The 22244-nt window shown below is 37.3% G+C and overlaps 4 protein-coding genes across 7 annotated transcripts; all 4 read right to left on the minus strand.

The window, feature by feature from the left end:
• Window positions 1–38: 38 nt before the first annotated feature.
• mutyh (mutY DNA glycosylase) lies at window positions 39–3534 on the minus strand. Of its 2 annotated transcripts, none has more exons than XM_079467845.1 (15): window positions 3182–3534; window positions 3012–3099; window positions 2855–2894; window positions 2694–2767; window positions 2583–2624; window positions 2391–2462; window positions 2176–2289; window positions 1960–2057; window positions 1729–1873; window positions 1558–1648; window positions 1293–1472; window positions 1053–1198; window positions 822–971; window positions 690–731; window positions 39–572 (listed from the first exon to the last, which is right to left on the minus strand). In XM_079467845.1, exons 2-15 carry the CDS (start codon window positions 3012–3014, stop codon window positions 408–410), a joined length of 1362 nt encoding a protein of 453 aa, XP_079323971.1. In that variant the 5' UTR covers window positions 3015–3099; window positions 3182–3534; the 3' UTR covers window positions 39–407. The 2 variants fall into 2 exon arrangements, with proteins under 2 accessions (XP_079323971.1, XP_079323970.1); XM_079467844.1 differs by having other exon boundaries at window positions 2972–3099; window positions 3182–3521.
• A 259-nt stretch (window positions 3535–3793) lies between these two features.
• armh1 (armadillo like helical domain containing 1) lies at window positions 3794–6630 on the minus strand (the record flags this gene model as incomplete). Its single annotated transcript, XM_079468146.1, has 11 exons — window positions 3794–3822; window positions 3945–4026; window positions 4121–4198; window positions 4333–4462; window positions 4538–4604; window positions 5064–5180; window positions 5409–5493; window positions 5612–5808; window positions 5980–6146; window positions 6228–6296; window positions 6425–6630. The coding sequence occupies 11 exons, from the start codon at window positions 6628–6630 to the stop codon at window positions 3794–3796; spliced, it is 1227 nt and encodes a 408-aa protein (XP_079324272.1).
• A 412-nt stretch (window positions 6631–7042) lies between these two features.
• guk1b (guanylate kinase 1b) lies at window positions 7043–11611 on the minus strand. 3 transcript variants are annotated; one of them, XM_079468542.1, is made up of 9 exons: window positions 11518–11599; window positions 10332–10445; window positions 10199–10240; window positions 9812–9889; window positions 8565–8661; window positions 8295–8433; window positions 8106–8190; window positions 7768–7853; window positions 7043–7686 (listed from the first exon to the last, which is right to left on the minus strand). In XM_079468542.1, exons 2-9 carry the CDS (start codon window positions 10441–10443, stop codon window positions 7654–7656), a joined length of 672 nt encoding a protein of 223 aa, XP_079324668.1. In that variant the 5' UTR covers window positions 10444–10445; window positions 11518–11599; the 3' UTR covers window positions 7043–7653. The 3 variants fall into 3 exon arrangements, with proteins under 3 accessions (XP_079324668.1, XP_079324669.1, XP_079324670.1); XM_079468543.1 differs by lacking the exon at window positions 9812–9889 and having other exon boundaries at window positions 11518–11611; XM_079468544.1 differs by lacking the exons at window positions 9812–9889; window positions 10199–10240 and having other exon boundaries at window positions 7212–7686; window positions 11518–11581.
• A 775-nt stretch (window positions 11612–12386) lies between these two features.
• On the minus strand, window positions 12387–21681 carry rnf220b (ring finger protein 220b). Its single transcript, XM_079467011.1, has 13 exons — window positions 21561–21681; window positions 19963–20011; window positions 19789–19881; window positions 19433–19475; window positions 18274–18317; window positions 17863–17974; window positions 17566–17656; window positions 17361–17447; window positions 17227–17279; window positions 16904–16988; window positions 14709–14817; window positions 14280–14354; window positions 12387–13871 (listed from the first exon to the last, which is right to left on the minus strand). The coding sequence occupies exons 1-13, from the start codon at window positions 21650–21652 to the stop codon at window positions 13800–13802; spliced, it is 1005 nt and encodes a 334-aa protein (XP_079323137.1). The 5' UTR covers window positions 21653–21681; the 3' UTR covers window positions 12387–13799.
• Between the last annotated feature and the right edge of the window lie 563 nt (window positions 21682–22244).

Genomic DNA, 22244 nt, shown 5'->3' on the forward strand with positions numbered 1-22244 from the left:
AAAAAAATGCTATAGATATTCACTTATAAATTTTTTTTAGAAAACAAGGCATGTCAATCGTTTATTATGTATCAGTTCTTGAAATTTAAGATTTTTGTCTTCATTTCTAAAGCTACTGCTGTGTCATTTAGTTTTTTTCTCATTAGATGCAAGTTAAATTACGGGCAACGGGTCATCTTACAGTACAAAAGGACATGGATGCAATAAAAGCTTTAAAATGTAAAAACCATAACAAAAATGTGTTTTTTTAGACATGTTTGCTTTTGTTTTTAAAACAGATATTTTATTAATAGCAATTTAAAACATATGTAATAATAATGCATTGACCAGTTACACAACCTTAAACACACATGACCACATATAAAACATTTAACACCACAAGAACTTAAAAGAGAAACGAGCCTCTGTCATGCGTCTTTGCTGTTTGTTTTCCCTGCTGGCTTTGAGGTAGAAAAGAATTGACTGAGACGGAGTTGTTTGGGTCCTCCATTATCAGCGCCAACCTTACGTTTTTTATTTTCGTTAAACTGCTTCTCTTTTCCAACCCCAGGGCTGAGTTTTCTCTTTACATCCTTTAAAACAGTGAGAAATGTCAGGACCATTATCACAACTTCACTTACACATAAAACATGAAAATAACAAAGCTAAATATTGATCAAGGGCCAAATCCAGCAAAGTATTCATATTACCCCGCTGTTTACTTTGCTTGAGGATTCGTAGAGCTTCATAATCTGTGTAATCAAATAGAGGGAAATCATGACATAATTAAAAAGTCATTAAATTTGGCCTGACTGGGACACTTTTGTGGGGGAAATACGCACCTTTTTCAGTCCTGTGGACACAGCTGCCCCCTGCAGGGCAGATTTAGTAAGCCAACATGTTTTCTGCTCTTGTTCTTTCTCTGAGCAGTCAGACACACACACGGAAAACACAATATATGTCTGATGGATGTGGGAGAAAATATGAACCACCTGACAGAGAACATAGATATCAGATATCCAGTTAGGACCAGATATGCAAAACTTCTCTTATCTGAACCCCAAAATACCTACCTCTCCCACAAATTGAAAGGAGTCTGTGTCCAGTGACGTTTCCAGAAATCTTTGCATCATGATACATAACAAACCCCTATGTTTATTCTCCGAAAGGTCAGACTCCAGGACCATGCTGGGTAGCTCCCACATACCTGCCAAGAGTCCTGCAAATGATTAAGACATTGGTAAATTATCTAAGAAACATTTATCACTTTAAAATTTGAATTGGAGTCATAACTATTACAGCATGTGTCTCACCTTTGCTTGGCCTTTGAGTTAGCAGATATTCTACCTCCTCTCCTCTCTGATGTTGTACTATGCAGGTTAGAGTTTTCTCCACACGTGGTGCCTTTTTGACAGACTTTCTTGGATAATTCTGCACTCCCATTTGGGAGTCCCAGTCCTCTGACAGACACAAGTTACAACTGCCACCAGCTGCTGTATGTAAATACAGTTCATTTAATTTATGATACATGAACAGATGTTGAATATACTTGTAAGAATATTAACTTGGGGGACTTACAACAATTTTCTATGTCAGGAACTGAGGTATTGAGCTTTGAGGCCAGTTTACTTTGAAGTCTTTTAGAGTCTTTCTCTTGCTTAATGCTCACCTACAAGAAGACAAGATATTTAATACTATGCAGTTTCTGTTTTAGAAGTAAGTAAATGGTTGAGAGCTGCTCGGTAATACCTTCCTAAATGCATTGCAATGGGTCTGTATGGGACACTGGCTGCATAGAGGGGATTTTGGGGTGCAAACTCTGGCCCCTAACTCCATCATCGCCTGATTGAAATCTCCAGGTCTCTCTGTGTCCACAAGTGTATCTGCAATTTTCCTTAAAAAATCCCCAAAACATGTTAACGATTTAAATCATGGTGCTGAAAAGATAACAACATCCGCCCGTGATGGATCTTTCAGTACCACAAAGCTTCCGTAACAACAGGACCAGTGCTGTCTGCCCCTATGGCCCGAACACGGCACAGAACTCGAATGACATTTCCATCGACTACACCTGTGACCTGAACAACAAAGACTATTATAACAAATGAATGAAAACAACTACATGCCTAAATCAATACTGTTATTATAAATATGGTTTTGTAAAAAAACTGGGTGAATGCATGTGTATTAACCAACCTGTCCAAGGGCTATAGAGCCAATTGCCCCTGCGGTGTAACGTCCTACCCCAGGCAGCCATTTCAGAAGTTCCTTTGTGGTCCTTGGCATCTGTTTGTTTAGGTCTGATACCACCTGTTTTAAGAAATCATGCCAAAAAACATGAACTATTTAGACTTATTTGTGAGTTCAACAAAATTTAAGATAGTAAACTTTAGTTTTGTTCTAAAGCGTACCTTCTTAGCTCCTTCATGTAATCTGCGTCCCCGAGAGTAGTATCCAAGACCCGCCCACATTTGGTTTACCTCCTATTGGGAGACACCAAAACTTAACTATGACGTAATGAATAAATATTAAGACATCAATAAATATGAAGACATCAATAAATATGATGTCTTCTATTGAAGCTGTGTAAATGCAACTATCACCTCTAATGTAGCTGCAGCAAGTGTTTCCACGGTCGGCCATCTCTAAAAAATGAAGACAAAGAAACTCATTCAAATAAATGTTGGCAAAATTAAGCCAAAACACTTTAGTACCTTCATCCACTTGTTATAGTAGTCTATCACAGTGGCAACTTGAGTCTGTTGTAACATGATTTCTGAGACCCACACTAAAAAAGTTGTAAGAGAAAAACAAGTTATATGCTGAGAAAAACAAGTTCTATGCTTAGAATTAATGTTATAAAAACGTTTCTTACCAGCATATGTCCTGATATTAACATCTGGTTCTGTCGTGGCCTGTAACGATAATATCAAAAGTAAAATAAATGTGTTTTTTTAAAACTACTACTTGAGGTAAATCGACATGGCTTTACCACTGTCCTCCACGGAAGCTCTCTTTTGTTTTGGTCATACCATTGCAGTAGATGAAATCGGTAGGCAGAAATTTCAGGAAGATCATTGAAAAAGTGATATGATGAGGGTTCTGATAGTGTTTTATCCTCTGGATGAAGTAAAAACGTGATGTAAACTTAGCACAAACAAGCTATGCAGAAAGCGAGTTCATGAATTGGACAAGCACTCACCTTGTTTAATGTTAGCCTTTGTTTTCTTCTTATTGCTGGATTTAATGACTTCGGTATTCTCTAAAACCACACTTTTCCCCCTCTGCATCGCAGATCTCAATCTGCTCATGGCAGCGGATCTGTTATTTATATGTTATTTATAAACGACGTGAGGATAACTATATGATCACTGCATAACTACACTCGTTTAAAAGCCTAAAACTAATAACAAATCGTTATGGACGCGTCACAAATGCCAATGTGTTTAAGATTGCACATTAAAAACGCTAGGTCTGTATGGACGGAGTCTTGTTTTGATTACAAGAAACACACATGGCCCTTCTCCCGCGTTTGCTTCACTTCCTGGGGGCGGGGCGTAAAAGAGCCAATAACGGATTACGTACCGCTGTCGTCAAAGCAAATTAAGAGACGTGTTCAAATCACATAATGGTATAAATAATACAGATTTTATACGTTTTAAGTAATTTTTCTTCACCCCACCACAGTATTATTTTAAATCATAAATGTGTGAGACATTTTTTGGTAAATTCTCACTTTTATTTTAACAAAAACACCAACAAAATCAGCTGCCAAAAAATGGTTCCCTCCTTGTATTGTAATATTCGAGCGTGTTCAAGGATCTGAATACTGCTCCTCTAGAACTAAAGACAACAAAATTACAACATCATCATTTTCAATGACCATAAATATTAGGCTATGATTGGGATTTTTTATTTAAATAAAGATTAAATAATAAAACAGAACCTCAGTTTTATAAACTCACCATATGTCACACTTGTGTTATTTGACAACAAAACGTAAGCCTGTATCTCATCCATATTCAGATGTAGACACTCTGCATTGTTCTGCAAAACAACATTTAAGAAGACCAATCAATATATAAAAAATTATCATAAAAGTTATGTTTAAACCGTTTCATAAAGTAAGATGTGACCGCACCATAAAAGACTGAAACAGTGTGGTGCCCATGGCTCTGCGTACACGCTCCTCCACCACTGGATACATGCGCACAAAATGCTAAACAGATCATGAATTTTAAAATCAGAGATTTAATTTGTTTGAAGAATTCTGTGACAGCATGAAAAGCAGAAATGATATTTATTTCATAATGAATGGGTGTTATTGTAAGTGGGTGGTTGTTTTAACTGTACCTCTAAAGCCAGGCTTGCTTGTCTCTGGGCATCTGGATGTTCCTGATTACCCATAGCATACATTAAGTGATGGATAACTCCGAGAGACAGAAGATCTTTAGATATCTCCTCACTGCTCTGTGTCAGAATCCTGTAATGTCATAAAGAGTGACATCAACAACTTGAATGTTATCTTAAATGTATTGTTTGACGTTATTGATTTTACCTTATGGTTCTGGCAGCAGCTGCTTGCTGGAGGAACACAGGGTGTAACATTTTTTCCATTCCTGGATCTAACAAAACAATCATACTGTTTTCACTGAATTTCAAATACTTAACATTAAACATAATTTCATACGACAGTTTATGTCTCATGTAAATTTATAATTGATAAAGAAAATTTAACCAACAATCTGTGATCGCTCCTCATCTCAACAAATAGAATTTCCGTGCCCGTGAAAGTAAACTAAATAAGTTGTTAAAATACATCTAAACTTGCATTTTACAGGCCAGAAGAGCACAGATGTAAGCTGTATGCTCAATGTCAGCTAAACCGTCACCCAAAAAGGAAAATTCTGTCATCATTTACTCATCCTAGTGTCATTTTAAACCTGAGAGGGTGATGACAGACTTACCGCCCAATCTCCCAAGCAGTCCCAACTTGTACATACAACATAAAGTATAATTAAAATATTGGTATAAACAAAAAAATCTATTAAAGTATGCTTCAGTTGAAAGAAAACAAATCATACCCTCCTGAATCTTGTGTTTGGAAAGTCCCTCTTGGCTTGGTTTGAGAAGAGCCACCAGACCCCTGAGCAAAGTAGATTTCACCTCATATCTCATAAGCTCTTTTATCAGTTCTGTGGCTGTGGACAAAATGTAAACTTAATCAAACACAATGTGTAAAAAAACTTCAAAGAGCAAAAACCTTGTATGCTTCATTGTTTTGATCACTTTGGAGGACTATTTGGTTTTCTAAAAGTGCAATGCAAATGTAAACGTATAGCATTAGTGCATTATTCCCAAGACCTGGTCTGTGATCAAATGTTGGAAAGTTGAATGTAACCCCTATAAGGAAAATACTATTCACTTACCTTCATACTGCACTTCTAAATGAAGAGACCTCAGCAGACACAGCAGAGGATCCACTATGTTATGTAGAGCTGTTTTTAAAATGGGCTGAAAGAAATATTTATTTTCTCATTAGAATAATTTGATATTACACAAAATGTATTATTTGTAGCATTATTTGTAAAACTCGTCTGGTACAGATTGCAACTGGACAGCACTGTTGTACCTGGACAATGCGTAGAGTCTGCAATACAAGTTTCTGTGCTCTTGGGGAGGTGCAGGTCATCAGGGCGATCAGGCCCTTGTACACCTGGTTCTGATATTTGGAGTTTCCATGGGCCAAGGACTCGAGCAGGGTGGCGGCTGTCTCCTGAGTCCCCTCTGCCTGAGACTTGGCCAGACATTCAGCTATGGCCTTCACACCTGCCAATCAAAGAACAGATGTAAAGATTCGTTCGGCCAATGTATGCTTCACAGAACCCGACTTTCAAAATCCCCTAAACAGATCCAGATTGAACATGTACACGTATGAGTTTTGCAAACTTCCATTTGGTATTGCTACTGAATATTATTTTATTATGTTTTTATTAATACCGTAGCTTTCACAGATAAGCTCTTTATATTTTGGACCCGCATCTGCGATGATCTGGAGCAAGCGAAGAGCCTCAGTTTTATCCTCGTCTTTGAGGTTCTCTTGGCCCAGAGTCTCAAGAAGAGTCAAAACTCCACCCATCCCCAGAAACTCCATCAGGTAATGATGACTGGTTGTTAGAAACACAATGTTTGAAATGTAGTCTTTTAGTCAGCAAATACAACTGCAACTATATAGAAATATTTTTTACGTGCTGCTGGCAGAGAGGAAGACGCCTAGCGCTCTGAGCTGAAGGTTTAGACATGTTCCAAACATGTATCTGGAAGCGCAACATGTAAGGACTGAAACACAAGGTATCCAGTTTAAAAACCTGAATTTAAGTCATATAAACAGATGGTCTTCATTTTTAAATAATAGACAGGTTATAGTGTGACCATATATGGATACGTTAGTCTCATCCAGGCAGTGAGTCGAGCAAGGAACAAGCTGGCAACTTGAGCAAACTCGAGCTCCAGTTCATGAAACGTTTTTCCGGTGTTCTTAGTCAAAAAGTCACTCAGCATCCGCGCGCGCACTGCTTTATTGCCCTGGTCCCATTCACGGAGAAAACACATCACCTGACCGATAGCTGCTTTCTCCTTACTGCTAAACATCACTGAAACAGAAACTTCAGAGAACAATACGTACTTTATTACCCAAAATATACTGTATTAAAATCACGAATTACGATTTTTTTACGAATTCAATCATTATTCATGTTCACCGCAATGCGCTGTGGTTGTTGTCCTCTTTATAGCTCGATTCCTTAGACCCAAATGAAATTCATGTTAACTCACAAAGCAAGTTAACACTTTAATAATAGTCTTTTAGATTTGTTTACCGGGTGCCAGCGACTTGCACTTTCCGTTTCCGTCGTTGTTTACGGTTGCCAAGGGGACCAACGCTGACAGTGTCCGCATGGGAAAAACTCTTCTGAAAATGAACCCTGATTGTACAAACGTGTCAATAGCAATCTAGTGTTTATTTATTTACAGTGTTTGTTTTGTTTGTTTATTTGTTTATTTTAATGAAAACTTTGTTAGGGTACATTTTTCTAAAGGAGTGCACATGCAGCGGTGAAAAAATACAAATAACTTGTATTATTAAGTGTAATGTTCACAACGGAGGGAAAAGTTACTTAATAGATTGTTTCACTTTAATATGGTAAATTGACGAATGAAGAAATCGAACAATTGTAATCTTGGTTTCGTTTTATTTGCACTGAACAAAAAATAACACTTTGTTTTTGAGAAGGTCATTCACAACCATCTACTGAAATAGATCTGAACCTTAAGTTACAAACACTCGTGCTTCTTGACATTTATAGACCTTTTGAAAAAGTAGCACGGTGATAAACTATTATCAATACTGACAGTTTGCTCAACTCATTTTGGATTACAATACAGGTTTCCATTCATTCTTCAAGGTGACAATCTCAAGTATGTATATGCATACTGTAGATTTTCTTCTCAGAGATGATATTAATAACGTTCTTTGCACCTGACTTTTAACATTGAATTGAATAACGTTTTAATGTCTGACAAGAGAACCAACTGTGATGACACAGTAAGGCTGGAATGAAGGCTTCATGTCTCGTGGCGTCCTGCAGAAAAGTAAACACTGTAGTTTCTTCTTTCCTATTTCTTGGAATCTTGCACCTTTTCGATTTCCTTTTCGAAAGAAGAAAAACAAATAACTTTCAGATTTGTTATCTTTTGTTTTCAATTTTATGATAAAAATAAATACCTTACCTCAACAAGAACACTTTTGAGTTTCTCATAGGCCTCTTCAATGTCATCATTAATGATAACAATGTCGAATACCCCAGGTTCTTTACCTACAGAGGAGAACAGGACAGTGTTTGTTAACCAGGGCCACTAGAGGGCCTCAACAAACTGTCAAGGGAGCCTCAAGTGAATCATTAAACTGGCAATAAAATAAGCTTTAAAACGAAGAATCAAGACATTTGCTTATTTGTACAATGTATGCATGTTTCCTTAAGGCAAGCTGTATAATTTTTTATGGTATCGAAGTTGAAATATTGTTTTCGAGACTTTAAAAACAGTATAGCACTGTGCAAGGGACTTACTCAGTTCCATATCAATTCTCGCTGCCTCCAGACGCTTTTGTAGACTTTCCTCTGTCTCTGTTTCTCTTTCCCGCAGACGCTTTTCCTGCATATGAAAACAATTGTAAACCAGGTATATTTAACCTTAACCATAACAAATTTAGTTGTAATTTTGAAATTGAAGTTACTGGCATGACTCGATCTACTCACCAAGATCTCCATTGAAGGTGGCTGGATGGAGATATAGATTGGATTTAGATCAGTCTTCTTGATGTTATTCACACCTTGTATATCAACATCCAGGATGCAGATGAGGTTTTGTGCCTGAACGTCCTCTATAGATGATTTACTGCAGAATGAGGTCATAACAAGTTTGCGAAGCAATCACGTTTGATTTAATTTTACTTTATCTTCCAAATGTTAAGTGATACTCTTATCACTTATTCTACGGTCATTGTGAAGAGCAGAAAAACAACTAACCTGGTTCCATACATGTTTCCAGAAAACTCGGCATTCTCAATGAAGTTGTTATTGTCAATTCCCTCTCGCATCTTCTCTCTGGTCACAAAGTGATAATCTAGGTTGAGGAAAAAACTATTGAAGGTTAATGGTAAAAACAAAGCAACTTCTGACTGCTATAAAATGATACAATGTTTAAGCTTAAAGCGCTTTCATAGCTTAACAAGACAAACCTCTGTTTTATTCAGCAGGGGGAATCAAATGTTTATTTCAGAATTTCTATTTCTATGAAGCAATTTTTTATCGAACAAGTGATTAAAGATCTGGCATTAAAAACTCATATTTACATTTGCCATCTCTCAAAAACAAAAGTCGCCCCTAAATTTGTTCATATTTATTTAAAACTTTAATAACTGCATATTGCCAGGTTCATACCATTTTGACTTTTTAACACATCGGAGGGGTTCTGAAGCAGCATGCTATTTTTGCACACAGCACAAGACAAATTCACAACCTAAACTATACAGGAAGGCACATCATCCATGAAAAAAGTGCAAAGTAGACAGCCATTAGCATAACAACTGTCAGCGGTACAGTTCTATTCATAAAAGAAAGGGAAAAGAAAGAAAAACATGACAGGAATTACAAAACACTGAAATGAAACAGCTGGTCGTCGTACATACCATGAACATAAAATATTATATTCTAACCTTTACATTTTCCCCGTGTTTTTTTAATTGATTTGTGTAAAAAATAAACTACAAGCAGAACTCTAAGAGTTTGATGCGTTTAAAATGTCTGACTTAGAAATCAACAAATTTCACGATTTGATCTACATGTATTTTTTTGGTACATGTTTTTTGGACTAATTTGGACATCAGAATAAATGTTCCAGAACTAAGCCTAATGTCATTTTAAGGCTCTAAATGGCACCTTTATGATGTTGTGATGCTAATGATTTGTCTCGGGGTATTTGTGCTGTGGAGGAGCGATGTCCCAGTGGGTATATCGTTCAGATTACACAGAAAATCACTAGGGAACACAGGGGGCTATTTTCAAAGGCTTTTTACTCCAAAGTGCACACCAGCATTCATGTCAAAGATAAAACAATCATATCTGTGCAGTAATTATGGCCTGAAATGTAATTCATTTAATAAGCTTCGGTCCTGAGGAAGATGAAAGTAACCCCCATTACTCCCTCATCACATTAAATATGCGAATAATCAGAAATAACCAATTACGACCAATAATGGAAACCAAATTTACACCTTTAGATGTGTCAGAGGATAGGATGTCTGCTACAGGAAGTAATGTAGCCCCCAGAAGCATTGGGAGACAATTCAGCCCTACGGAGGAAACAACAAAGGCACATTGGGGAAAAAAAGGAAATTGATCCCGTGAAATGTGGCGAAATATTTGGAAATGAATCTATACAGTTCACTTGGGAGTAAGAAGCAGCAAAACTTACGTATAAATGAGAATGGGCTTTTTTGGGCATCCAATGACACGTTTAAGTTTAAAAAAGTCTTTCTTTCTTACTCACTTTCTGCTCTTTATGTTTATTTATGTTGTTCACTAATCTGACGTTATCTGATTCACTGCTATTTCAATCTATCGCTGTTATTATAAATGTGATGCTTGAGATCCTGTCCCACCTTTTCCATTTTCTTCACCTGGTCGAGGGTTTCTGGTGGTGTCTGCAGAAAACAGATAAAGCTCTCAAACTATTCTGAGTTCTTGAGATGTGGTCGGACTTATCTGTCTGTTTTTTGTAAGGTTAATACGTACGAGAGACGCTGAATCCAAAAACGCCTTCATATTCCTTCATCAGTCTCTTTAACAAGGTGCTTTTTCCGGCTCCTGACGGGCCGCTCAGAACTACAGGCCGGGGTCCTGACATCTCTGTGAGAGAATTAAAACAGATGCATGTGTTTGCTGAAGAATGTAAGGCATCATATTCTAGATATAACGGCACCTCACAAATTACGTCGTTGAACTTAATCCAACAAAGTTAATTTTGTGACTTGATTGGATATAAGAGAGCAAGAGAATGAGTGCCATATGCTCGTAAAGGTCACATGAGCAGACACTGAGCCTATTGCATGTCTGCATCTCTCCAAGAGAGAAGCTCAGGAGCTAATCCACTGATCCGGGCATTAGCCATTCTGTTTTAAGGTCTGCGAATCGTGTCTTATAATAGAGACTAATGCAAATCAAGAAGTCATTTTTCTACAACCTTTCTGAGGAAACTAATCATAATTGTTTTTCATTAATTGTTGCAAACATCATGTAGTCATAAATGTCTTAAAAGTCCCCAAGAAGAAAGATGTGGGTAATGTGCTACTTAAGGCCAACACCAAAAATCCTTTTATAGTAACTTGGCAAATTAAGCACAGGTGGGACATATTTATCTCATTCGCATTTAAAATGTCTTAAAGAGATGAAGTTAGTCCAATAAAGAGGTTTATCTATCATAAGCCAAAAGGCACTGGGACGTGATGTTTGTCTTCATGTTTTATACAATGAACACACTGGAGTAAATATACAGTATTATACAACAAATTGCACACAAGTTACATCTGCCGTGTGCTTTTTCCAATAAATATTTACATTTCAAATCATTTTCAGCTTTGACTAGACATTTCATGATATTTAAAAAATAATATTTACAGTGTGCTAATATTTTCAAGGCACCAGTAATATTTCTACAAATTATAACATATGCAATATATAATAATAAATGTACAGTGTAAAAATGAACACGATTAAAAAATAAGCTAATGAAATGAACATTGGATGAAGAGCAAACATGCATGAAACAAATAGTCAAGTTACATTGATGTATGCTTTGGACAAACATAAAGCAAACTGAAGTTTTATCTGTGCCATGTATTTCACATCAGAGATAAAGTGTTGAGCCTGTGTGTCAAAGAAAATGAAGTAAGGAAGTAACACTTTGCAAAAATGATCTTACCTTATCTGTGATGTGTAGGTCAGATGGTGAACTGTATGTGAGTGTTTGTGTATTTCTAACTCACTTACTTACTGTTCAGATTACTGCCAGGACCAATTACCACCGCCTCCATTCACTCTTAGCCAATCAAATTACAGGTCGATATTTAAATAAAAGGCTTTAAAAAGTCTCTTCCTGAGCAACAATAGTGCAAAGGTTCAATAGTCAAGACTTTTGATATAGTTTATACTTACAATTTCTTTACAAAAAAACACACTGAGAAAAGAAATCACTGGAGTCGGCCCATTCTGCAATTTCAATGCATTTTAGTAAAAAGTTATTTCAGTTCAATGCAAAAGCAAAAATAAATGTATAATTTCATAGGAAATATGTTGCACATATACTTGGAAAAAGCTATGATATATTACAGGGCATTACTGTGTAAATGACAGATTGATGAAATTGTAGTGGCCAATTTAAACTAAGCACTGAAAAATCTAAACATTTCTACATGATGCAAGATATCCCTTCCAAAAACATTAACTGTAAAAAAATTTATTAGTTTCTAAATGTAAATATAAAAAAATTGGTCACTTTCGTACATTTTGAGGATAAATTTGGTTGTGAAGACAATGAATCACGTAACTGCATTAGAATTGCATTAGAAGCAGGATTAAGTGACCCTCTATCACCCCGCACAGGACCTCCCTAATCCTGCACCAACCTAAATCCACAAAGACAGTGTCTGTACTGTACCGCTAAAGAGATATGTCAGGACATCAACCTAAGACATCCACGTTGTAAGATCCATAAGCTGAACTTAAACAGGCAGAGGATGTTAAGCAACAAAAGAAAAGTGATAACCTACATTGCAAGAACAACATTTTTTTGTTAGACACAACTTTAGTTTATTTTTTGTCAAAGAGAAACAGATGAATCTGTACAAAATACATCATCATAAAACAAAGCTGGTTTTATGTTCCAGTCTATTCATGTCAGATAACTTTCAAAAGTGCTTCACGATTTTTCAGTTACTTGTAACTGACCTAGAGGGACTAAACAGTAACAAAACTATTGCTAAAATACCATGAGGAGGAAACTGAACTCATCTTCTGTTGTCACAAATGCATTAAGCAATGTCAAGTGGTCAAGTGGATACATAGATCAACCTCAGTCAAACTGAACGCAATGTCCATGTCATACAACCCCGCCTGCTTGCCAGAGAGCAGCACTCACTATTCATTGTAGCTCCGCTGTACATAAAATAAGTATTAATTCATAGCAACCTGCCAATCACCTGTCAGGGCTAAATATTAATGTAATTCATTCCAGGAATGAAGACAGATCTTCACAATCGCCAACAAAATCTAGAAAATATATAAAGACCTGTTTATCTGTTTCTGGATCATGTGGTAGTTACTGTAAGTGTATAAACTTCTTGCCAAAATGATGAATTTGTCAATCTTTAAACGTATATTATTTGTCATTACTTGTTTAAGTAAAATGCTTTGGCAATATTGTTACTATGCACAATATGCCAATAAAGTTCCTTTAAAATGAATTAAAGAGTGAATTCCATTTAAACGTTATGGAAATGGCTTTTGTAATTTTGCATCATTGAATTAATCTCTTATGTGTGTTATTTTAAGCATACTGGGATCCTTAAACAAACAAATAATACTTTATAATAATAAAATAAACGTATACACTATATAAACATTATATCACCTCAAAGGCAAAATAAGTTAATTTATCCATATTTAAAAGACCCATCTCGTCCAGAGATCTTCTTAATGGAAAAACATAACTATACAGTCACAGAAATATGGAAAAAAAATGTACAAGATTCATTGCTTTTTGCACATTCTTCACCAAACGCAGTTTATGAATGATTCAACTCTCTCAATTTAGAAAAAAAACCTTCAGTGTTTTCCGAAAACATTCACAAAACTATTGGACAGATTGCTTTATATCTGAGAATAACTTAAAACAATATTTTATTAAAGATCGAAACAAGGTTTTATACATAGAAACCACCACCATTCTGTGATCAGTTTAACGATCCTTACAACACTGTTACAACACAACATTTTCGAAGATTTATTCCATAAAACTTAACAGCATTTCATCAAGAAATGAAAAATGCTCACAGTGGTCTTCATCTAACTGCGTTCCAACAGTTTCAGGATTCATACCTCTGTGGGGCAATAAGCACTGCATCGGCCCTGAAGGGCTCTGTTCGGTTAAAGTTTGTGAGGAGTGTAAACAGGCAGATGACAAGACACCCATATCTCAGGGGTCCATCACAAATACACCCGTCTCAGGTCTCCAGGTGAGGTGATGGTGTTGCACTGTGGGCAAAGCTTCTTTGCTCCCTGTGAGAGATAACAATGTTGATGTTGAATACATAAAAAATCATCAGTTATTAAAGGGATAGTTCTCCCAAAATGAAAATCTTTACATTTTTGACCTTCTTTTGACCTTTTTTCTGCAGAACACAAACAAAGATATTTTGAAGATTGCTGGTAACCAAACAGCACTGATCCCATTGACTTACATTGTATGGACACAAAACCACTGAAATGTTTCTAAAAATATCTTCTTTTGGGTTTCGCAGAAGAAAGAGTCATGTACAGGGTTGGAATGACATGAGGGTGAATGAATGAATGTATAGATCATCCCTTCAGTGAACACTCTGACATCTGGCTTCATTTTATTTTCAGACACATACTTTGCTATAAACTTTATGTACAGAATAAATGTATGATATAGGTTCATCTCACCAGAGTGCGAAGCCAACATTCCTCACAGTGGACATGCCAGCACTGGATAGAAGTCAGAGGTACGGTGTATGAATCCTAGATTATATAGAAACAAAAAATGTGTATTATTTTTCACACCCCATTATGAAATACTGCATGCACTCAACTCCGTCTTGAGGCTTTCTCTAACAATCCATTAACAAGAAGTGTATTAAAAACTACAGCTTATTAATAAAATTCAGAAATATGTTTTGAAAGACAAGCATTCCTCAAACCAATTGCTATGTATTATATATCTGCACCATAAACCCCAGCTTGAAAGCCCCAGTGTAAACATATTCCCATCAGTTGAAAAGTTTTGTTTTTTTTCACATCTACAGGTACATTTACGAAGAGAGACTCTCAGCTCATTTGCTTTTAAACTTATCTAAATGATCAGACCAAACTTACCATACATATGAGACACTTGAACCTGTCACCTCGCGTGAGCTGCTTTTCTAGATCTCTGATCCGTGTTTTTAGTGCCTCAAGTGTTCCGAGGGAGGGGTCATCCGATACGCTAAACCAAACAAAGAAGAGATCCATCAGAGATTTATTATGATGTCACGGCATGCTCACGGCTCTGTTGCTGAAGGCCACATGTTATGAATCCTAAATTACACATGATCAGTAATCACAAGACAGATTGCATCATTAAATCAGATGCATTCAGAAGCTAATTTAACATTGTGACGCACGCGTGTGCTCATCCCTAAATTCTATTGTTGTATCTTGACATTATTTATTATTTTAGTAATATTATCCAGAAACGAAATACCAAAAGCAAGAAAGAGAGATTAAACGGAACATTAAGAACCAGAAAAGTTTCATCAACCTTGCTTAACAGAGGAAAATTGTATTGCTTAGAGGTCTCCTTTATAGCTTAGAAGATCTAATGAAGTCCTGTTATAGTACTTACAGTCCAGTGGTATCAACTATCAACTCAGATGTTACTCTTAAAATTGCTTAAAAACAGAACAAATGAGACATTTGTTAAACTACATTAAAACTACAGAGGTATTTATTGCAGACTTGGCGAATATGAGCTCAGTTTGTGGCATTATTGAGATATCTTCTTAAACTCAAGTTGAGACATTTGTGAGATTTCCCTGTGTTTATACCAGGAGACATTTTTGAGATGCAAGAGACAAAATGTTTTTCTTCTCTACTCCTGATGTTTGATATCTAGGAAAAGAATTGAGATATTAAAGAGATTACCTCTGTGGTTTTGCCATTAGAATGTTAGCAGGGTCAAAACAGCATAAAGTAAATGGCCTCGCGTATCGGCCCGCAGCAAGTGTGCACACATTGTCCCGGTGTAATTGCTTTATTAGCGTGTCCACACAGGGCCGGGCATCGGGCGCCCCGCGGCAGACTGTCATTTGTCAGGAGCGCTCTTTCTTCCTGCCTCACTAACTCTTTCTCACTCGAGTGTTTCCACTTCACCACAATTAAATAACACTCGCTCAGAGCCCCCTAATCCCCGGCAGCTACATCCCGGCCAACACATCCCCATTTAATCAGCTCTCAGGAATTGAACTGTGACAGCAGGAGGTTTAAGTGATCCATCAAAAATGCCTCATGTAATAGTTGCCAAATATAAGCATAATGAATGCAGTTTTTTCTGGTGTGTGGATGTCTGGTGGAAATATAAAATTACTGGCCTCATCCTCAGGCTAAATACCCATCGCACAATGGTGACAGATTATCTTGTATAAATACATGCCTAATATTTATACAAAATGCTGAGAATGATGCCGAATATAAATGCAATTATACATGTAATTATATATGGTAATTATATGTTGAAGTTTAAACTGAAAAAATCCTATTCCTATTTTTCATTATTTTACTAGAAATGTATCCACAGTTCCATAGGTTTGTGGTTATATTTTGAAAAATGTCTGTGGTTTTGTGCCCATACAACGTTCTATAAAATATATATTTTTTGTGTTCTGCAGGAGAAAGAAAGTCATACAGGTTTGGAATAACATCAGGGTGAATAAATGATGTAAGAAAGTTTCAAGATTGTCAATTTCAGTCTGCTTAAGAGAGACGGACATACAGTAGCCTGTATGTTATTTAAATGCCAGTGATTTCTATAACCTGTAGGTGGGCATACAAACATCTACAAATTACAATAATGTGGAATTATTTCATAGTTTCCCTGCAATCTGATTTTCCCCGACTGATAAATGGACCCATCAAGCTGATAAATGATTCACCCCAAAACATAAGTCACACGCGCTTGAGTGGAGCTGCCAAAATGCGGCCCCTCCTGAGAAAGCATTGATTTGTGACATTGTTATTGAATGAGTCAGCCACATATAATTCCTCACGTGTCCTTTCATGCGCAAACTTGACCTCAGTTGAACAAAATGCCTAAAAGAAGTTCAAATCCCTTTTCCAGCAGGATATCACGATCTTGTAAAGATCTCTTTAAATAACATGCCGAATGGATTCAAACCTTTACGGCCCGTACGAGCACCACTGCTGTGTATCTAGAGCGCACGTGTGAAACCCTTAAGATCAAGAACAGTACATCGTTGGTTGGTGGAGAAGCTAATTTATGACTTTTAAAACATAAACACAAATAAAACACTTACTTCTCTAACTCGCTGTTCTTACAGGTTCTTGGAGATGTTGTGCTTGTATTGTTGTCAAACTCTTCATTGCTGGTAGTGGGAGTTTCTATAGACAAAAAGCACTATTATTGTTATTATTGCACAAGCTTAGACTATAAAATACAATAATTTTACAGAATTTTCATGTATTTTTGTAATACGCTTTGTAATTATTTACAATCTGGCTGTAAAACAACATGGAAAACACGTAAAGCTTTTTTAAACTACAGCTTGTCAAAATCACTTAAAAAACAGTTCAAACTTTTAATACATTTAAAAACCGCTGCCTGAAAAATGTGGCTCACCTGAGTTTGCTGGCTTGGTTTGCTCTGGAGATAACCTGCTGGCCGTGTCTCCACTTTCAAAGAAAAGAAAGGGTTTTGAATAAACTTAAGATGATGAATAGGAGCCTAAAAAAGTCCTCTTTGTGAATGCATACTTTAAAACAACTCCTCTTAACGCCTGCCGTTCTTCTGCATCTCTGGGTTGATTTTCTGAACAGGTAATCACATCTGCTTCTGTGTATCTGAGAACGTCTGCTGAGGAAACGTGGTTGATCATCTTCCTTCAATGGCACATAGAAATGCACACAAACAGACTAAAGACTGATGCACTTCTTCACTTGTCAGCTTAAATAAGGATACTGTGCTTTTCCATATTCAAGAGTATCGTCTCCATCCACGTCCAGATCTGCATCGCTGTCCTGATGATCCTTCAGCGTGCTGCCTACCAAACCTAAAGCAAATTGTTTACAGCTATTAGAGTATTTACAGTAAGTGACATAGCAGGAGTTTCATGGGAGGCATTACCATAATTTCAAAAGATGCTTTTCTTTTGTCTATTCTGTACAATCTGATACTCCTTATGTGAGTGTCACACAGTCAATATGAATGAATATATTAAGTATTTAGTTACTAGGTTCTCTGTGTCTGTGTCTGTACCTCTGAAGCCTCTGAGTACAGAAGCCATCTGTATTCTTCTCGGTTCTCCCCATTCAAACTCACTGCCGGCTGACAGCACAGAGCCATCCTCAATACAACTCAGACTGTCTCTCTGTAATACACACACACCCATACACATCAGGTCACAACAGAGAAAAAGAACAATAAACGGACAACTGACATACAGGTTCATTGTTTGGTTGCTTCCGGCCCCTGAATTACACTTGACTGACTGAGCTAAACAGGACAGCCGCATGAAAGAAATGCCATGTCATATCCCACCTGCCAATCAAATCACAGACACCAGAAATGCTCTGTGATCTGGCAGCGGAAAGCAGATCTAGGGGAGCTAGGGGACCGACTGTGACCCACAAACGCAATCGCAATGACTGAACTGGATTCCCATCATACCTGATCTTCCTCTGCTTTCCGTCTTTTCAGTTTTCCGATGCGTACTGTTAAAAAAAGAAACAGTATGTAAGTGCACAATAAAAAACAGCTGTTCTGGACAAACAGGATGGAAACTGTCCTGTTTTTGAGTTTGGTCTTATCAAAGAATAAAGGGCATACATTCATTTGATTGTTTATTAAAAATCACGAGGCAGATTCAAATTCAAAACACGGGAGCAAAACAAACAAGAAACAAAACACAAACACATTCTCGACCTGATAAGATCTGAACCTTTTTATCTCCGATAGATAAATAGAAACCCAGGGAATTGGATTGATCTACTTATCCGATTGTAAAATAAAGACAATCAAAACATTCCATTCTCCACTCTCCGTTTCACACATACACACACACTGGGAGTAAAATCCAGCGCAGCGGAACGGTCTCTACTCCATTAAAATCTCTGTGTGTTTTGCTGAGCCCCTAATGATGTCAGGGTACATTAATCTTTAGGAGTCTGAGCTCATAATGGAGTCAGAGAGGACAGTGGAAGCCCTTTACAATCAAAGTGAAGTTGACCATAACACAAAGAGAGGATCATTCATTAGAGACAGAATCTGATCAATTAGCTGTGACCGAGCCTCCGGTGCACGCACCTTTTACCCATGTTAATGAAGCCACATAAAAATTAACAGTCCTGATAAATGATCGAAGATTTAACATTATAGTCTAACAATCTTTCACAGTACAGAGCTTCGATACTGTATTACTTTGCTAATCTTACATTAAAAGGCTAGTGATGTCTGACCATTACATTTACATTGATGCACTTGGCAGACGCTTGCAAGAGTGCTTTCAAGCTAGAGTATACAATTTTAATTTATTCAATATATATATAATTCACAATATATATATATATATATATATAATAAAATATATAATTTACTATACATTCATTCTGTGAAATAACTCCATGACTTTTGTATGCTCGAACAATTAAGTCAGAGGAACACGGGATACACAATTATGTATAATTTTCATAATCAAGTTCTTGAAATTATGTCAAATGAATTTTAATAGTAACAAATAGAAATACTGAAAAGCAATTGAACAAAACAAACACAAAGGGAAAAAATTTAACTGTAAATTGTGAGTTACTGTGACTTACGGACAACATACCATTGAGTCGTGTCTGCCTGTTTGCTCGTACTCGCAAAAACGTCTGAAAAGAACAAAGCAGATAATGTCTTTTGATAGAATGCAAAGAATGTAATGCAAAGAGCATGTAAGTGTCTTTTAAAATGAATGTAATGTAAAAACAATTAAAGTCCAGTAGATGGCAGCACTGCGCTAAGGGCGGCTCAAACCTTTGATTGACAGGCGCTGGATCAATTACACAGTTATCGAAATTTACTTATTTAATCACTGCAAATTATAACCATCCCTTTAACCAAACTAATATACTTCATAGTGCAAACTACTCATTCATTGTATTAAATGTCAGAAATGTTGTGCACATTGAATCAAGTTCTCACCTGGTACCTGTCAGAGTGCACAGCCTCATCGGCGGGCCGCGGAGAGGAAGCGGACGAGGAACCTTCCCTCTTTATGTGCATAGAGAACAGAGACTAAAAGAAAGAGATAGATTATTATTGCCTATAGTGAAAAATGAACTGTATATAACAAGTGCTGTGAACTAGAGTCAGTACCTTGGGCGGCGGCCCAGCGGAGAGAAACTCCTTTTGAGCGGGACCCTGACTGTAAACAAGAGAGAATGTTATTAACACATTTCATCGCCATAGACCCCTTAAAAACAAAACCGCTGATCTTTGACCTTGCCTTAAAAAACATTTTGTGCAAATTAGAATTTTTGCACCTGCTCTTAAACCAGAACATTCAATATTTTCTTGACAGTCAGACAAAATAAAATAAATAAAAAGCTGTCTCCACTCGGGTCCTGTAAAACGGAGAGGCTCTCGCACACCCCGGGGCCGAGTTCAATTTGACACAATTACTGTCCGTGGCTCTGTCACTAAACAGATTATGGCTGTAATTTCTTTATTGGAGAAATCTTTCATGTGTTCCGAGTGGCTAATGTGCGTACCTGCCTCGTCTAAAGCTGACAGCAAACGCGTTATTAGCTCGCTGTGATTTTCGCGGGGACCGCCTTGAGCTTCGCTGGCTGTGAAATGTCAGGAACAATGTAACATCTTGTAATTTGTGATGTTGCGATGATGGAGGAGACAGAAAAAGAGGTGGAGACACGGCGCAGGGGCCCAGGGGCTTTAGATAAATATGCCATCAAGACCTGGAAGCATTTAATGTGCCTTAGGAAGGGAGAGGGGGCGTCAGGGGGTCCGCGTTCATTGTTTCAATCTGCTTTCATTTTGCCCTTCCTCCACCTCTGCATCTCTTCCTCACGTCTCATCTTTTGATCTCTCTACTAAGGGCGGCGATGCATTTTCATGAGCCTGGATGAGATTTGAGTTAGGGTGACATAAGAGCATGCTGACTGTCACCTCCACTTTACTGTCTGTGTGTGTTCTGGCTGACACATACAGGCTGAGGCAGTTTAAATCTGCCCTTGAATGATCGCTTGATGATCTCAGATTGTGCCGGAGGGAGAGGAAGACAAGAGGATGAAGAGGAATGATAGATTATTGATCGACTCATTGACGTCGTATTGATTCCATGATGTTATTATAAAGCAACGTGTCAGGTTTCATTATAATACACTTGTTTAGTGGATAATGTCATTTTTTAGGTGGGAATCTGGAGATGCAGACAGACTTGCTAAAAATAAATTCTGACTTCGTATATTTGTCTTGTGTAGCACACATTTCTAGAATTGTTTTAATCTACATACTGTAGATTTACTTGAGAGACTAAATAAATGTCTTGTTCACTGAAAAAATCTAACATTTACAAGAGTTTATGCTTAAAACAAGAAAAATATTTCTTAAACTGAGGTAAGAAAATTCTGGTTTTGAGCAAACTCAAACTTTCGTGATTTCAATTTCTTTTATTTTCTCAAAATAATAGACTAAAGGCAAGACTAAAAACCTTAGTAATGATATAAAAGGATATTTAATTGTATTTATTTTCGCAGCGATTGACATAACACCCAAACCAGGTAAAGAGAACAAGGCATAAATAGAAAACCTTGACTTCAGTCTGTAAAAACGCCTTGTTTGACAATAAAAGCATCCACAGCTTTTAACTTAGTGATTTTGGGTTTGCTAATTTGTACTGGAAAGCAACGTTCAGGTGAGCGTTGGGTGGTTGAATAGCATGCTGGAGGTTATACCTGTTGTGTAGCTGCATTAGGCGCTCCATTTCTTGCCCCATGTGTTCCTGTAGCTCTCCCGGTCGCAGCACAGCCTGACAGATCGGACACATGGGTGTCTGAGCATCATATACGCTCTTCACTTTACCTGGGCACACAGGTGAGGGAGGGGCACGGGACAAGACAAAAAAGAGAAATCATATAACAGTGTCTTGCAGTCTCCCTGCTGGAACTGAACTCTAAAACTTGTCGTTTTTAACATTAGTTTAGGTCAGTGGGAATCCCCTACTTAAGACTTCTACGAAAGATCAAGGCAAATCTATTACTCAATTAAAGCTCATCAGTACAGTTAGGGCAAGTGACAGATGACATCAAACACAAATGACAGCAGTCACCGCTCCCTTCCCCCTCCAAATGAAAGCAAACAGACCTGAATAAAACATGGATCTGCGTGTAAGCGTGGCTCGGAGTCATGCCCTTGAGAACGTGACAGCCCAACCCCCCTTTTTAAATTTCGTCCGCACCGCAGCTTAAATAAATTCACTGACATGCATTAACAGCTTGCTTCTCTGCCTAAAGCCAACCGGCATCAGTAAACAATGAAATCCTGTGGCCGAAATTCAATTTATAACCACATTACCTGCGAGGATAACGTCGACAAATAACAAGATGATAAGAGAAATTTGATTTGATTTTGGGATGAGC

Source organism: Barbatula barbatula (assembly GCF_947034865.1).
Source record: "Barbatula barbatula genome assembly, chromosome: 11".
Classification (NCBI taxonomy): Eukaryota; Metazoa; Chordata; class Actinopteri; order Cypriniformes; family Nemacheilidae; genus Barbatula; species Barbatula barbatula.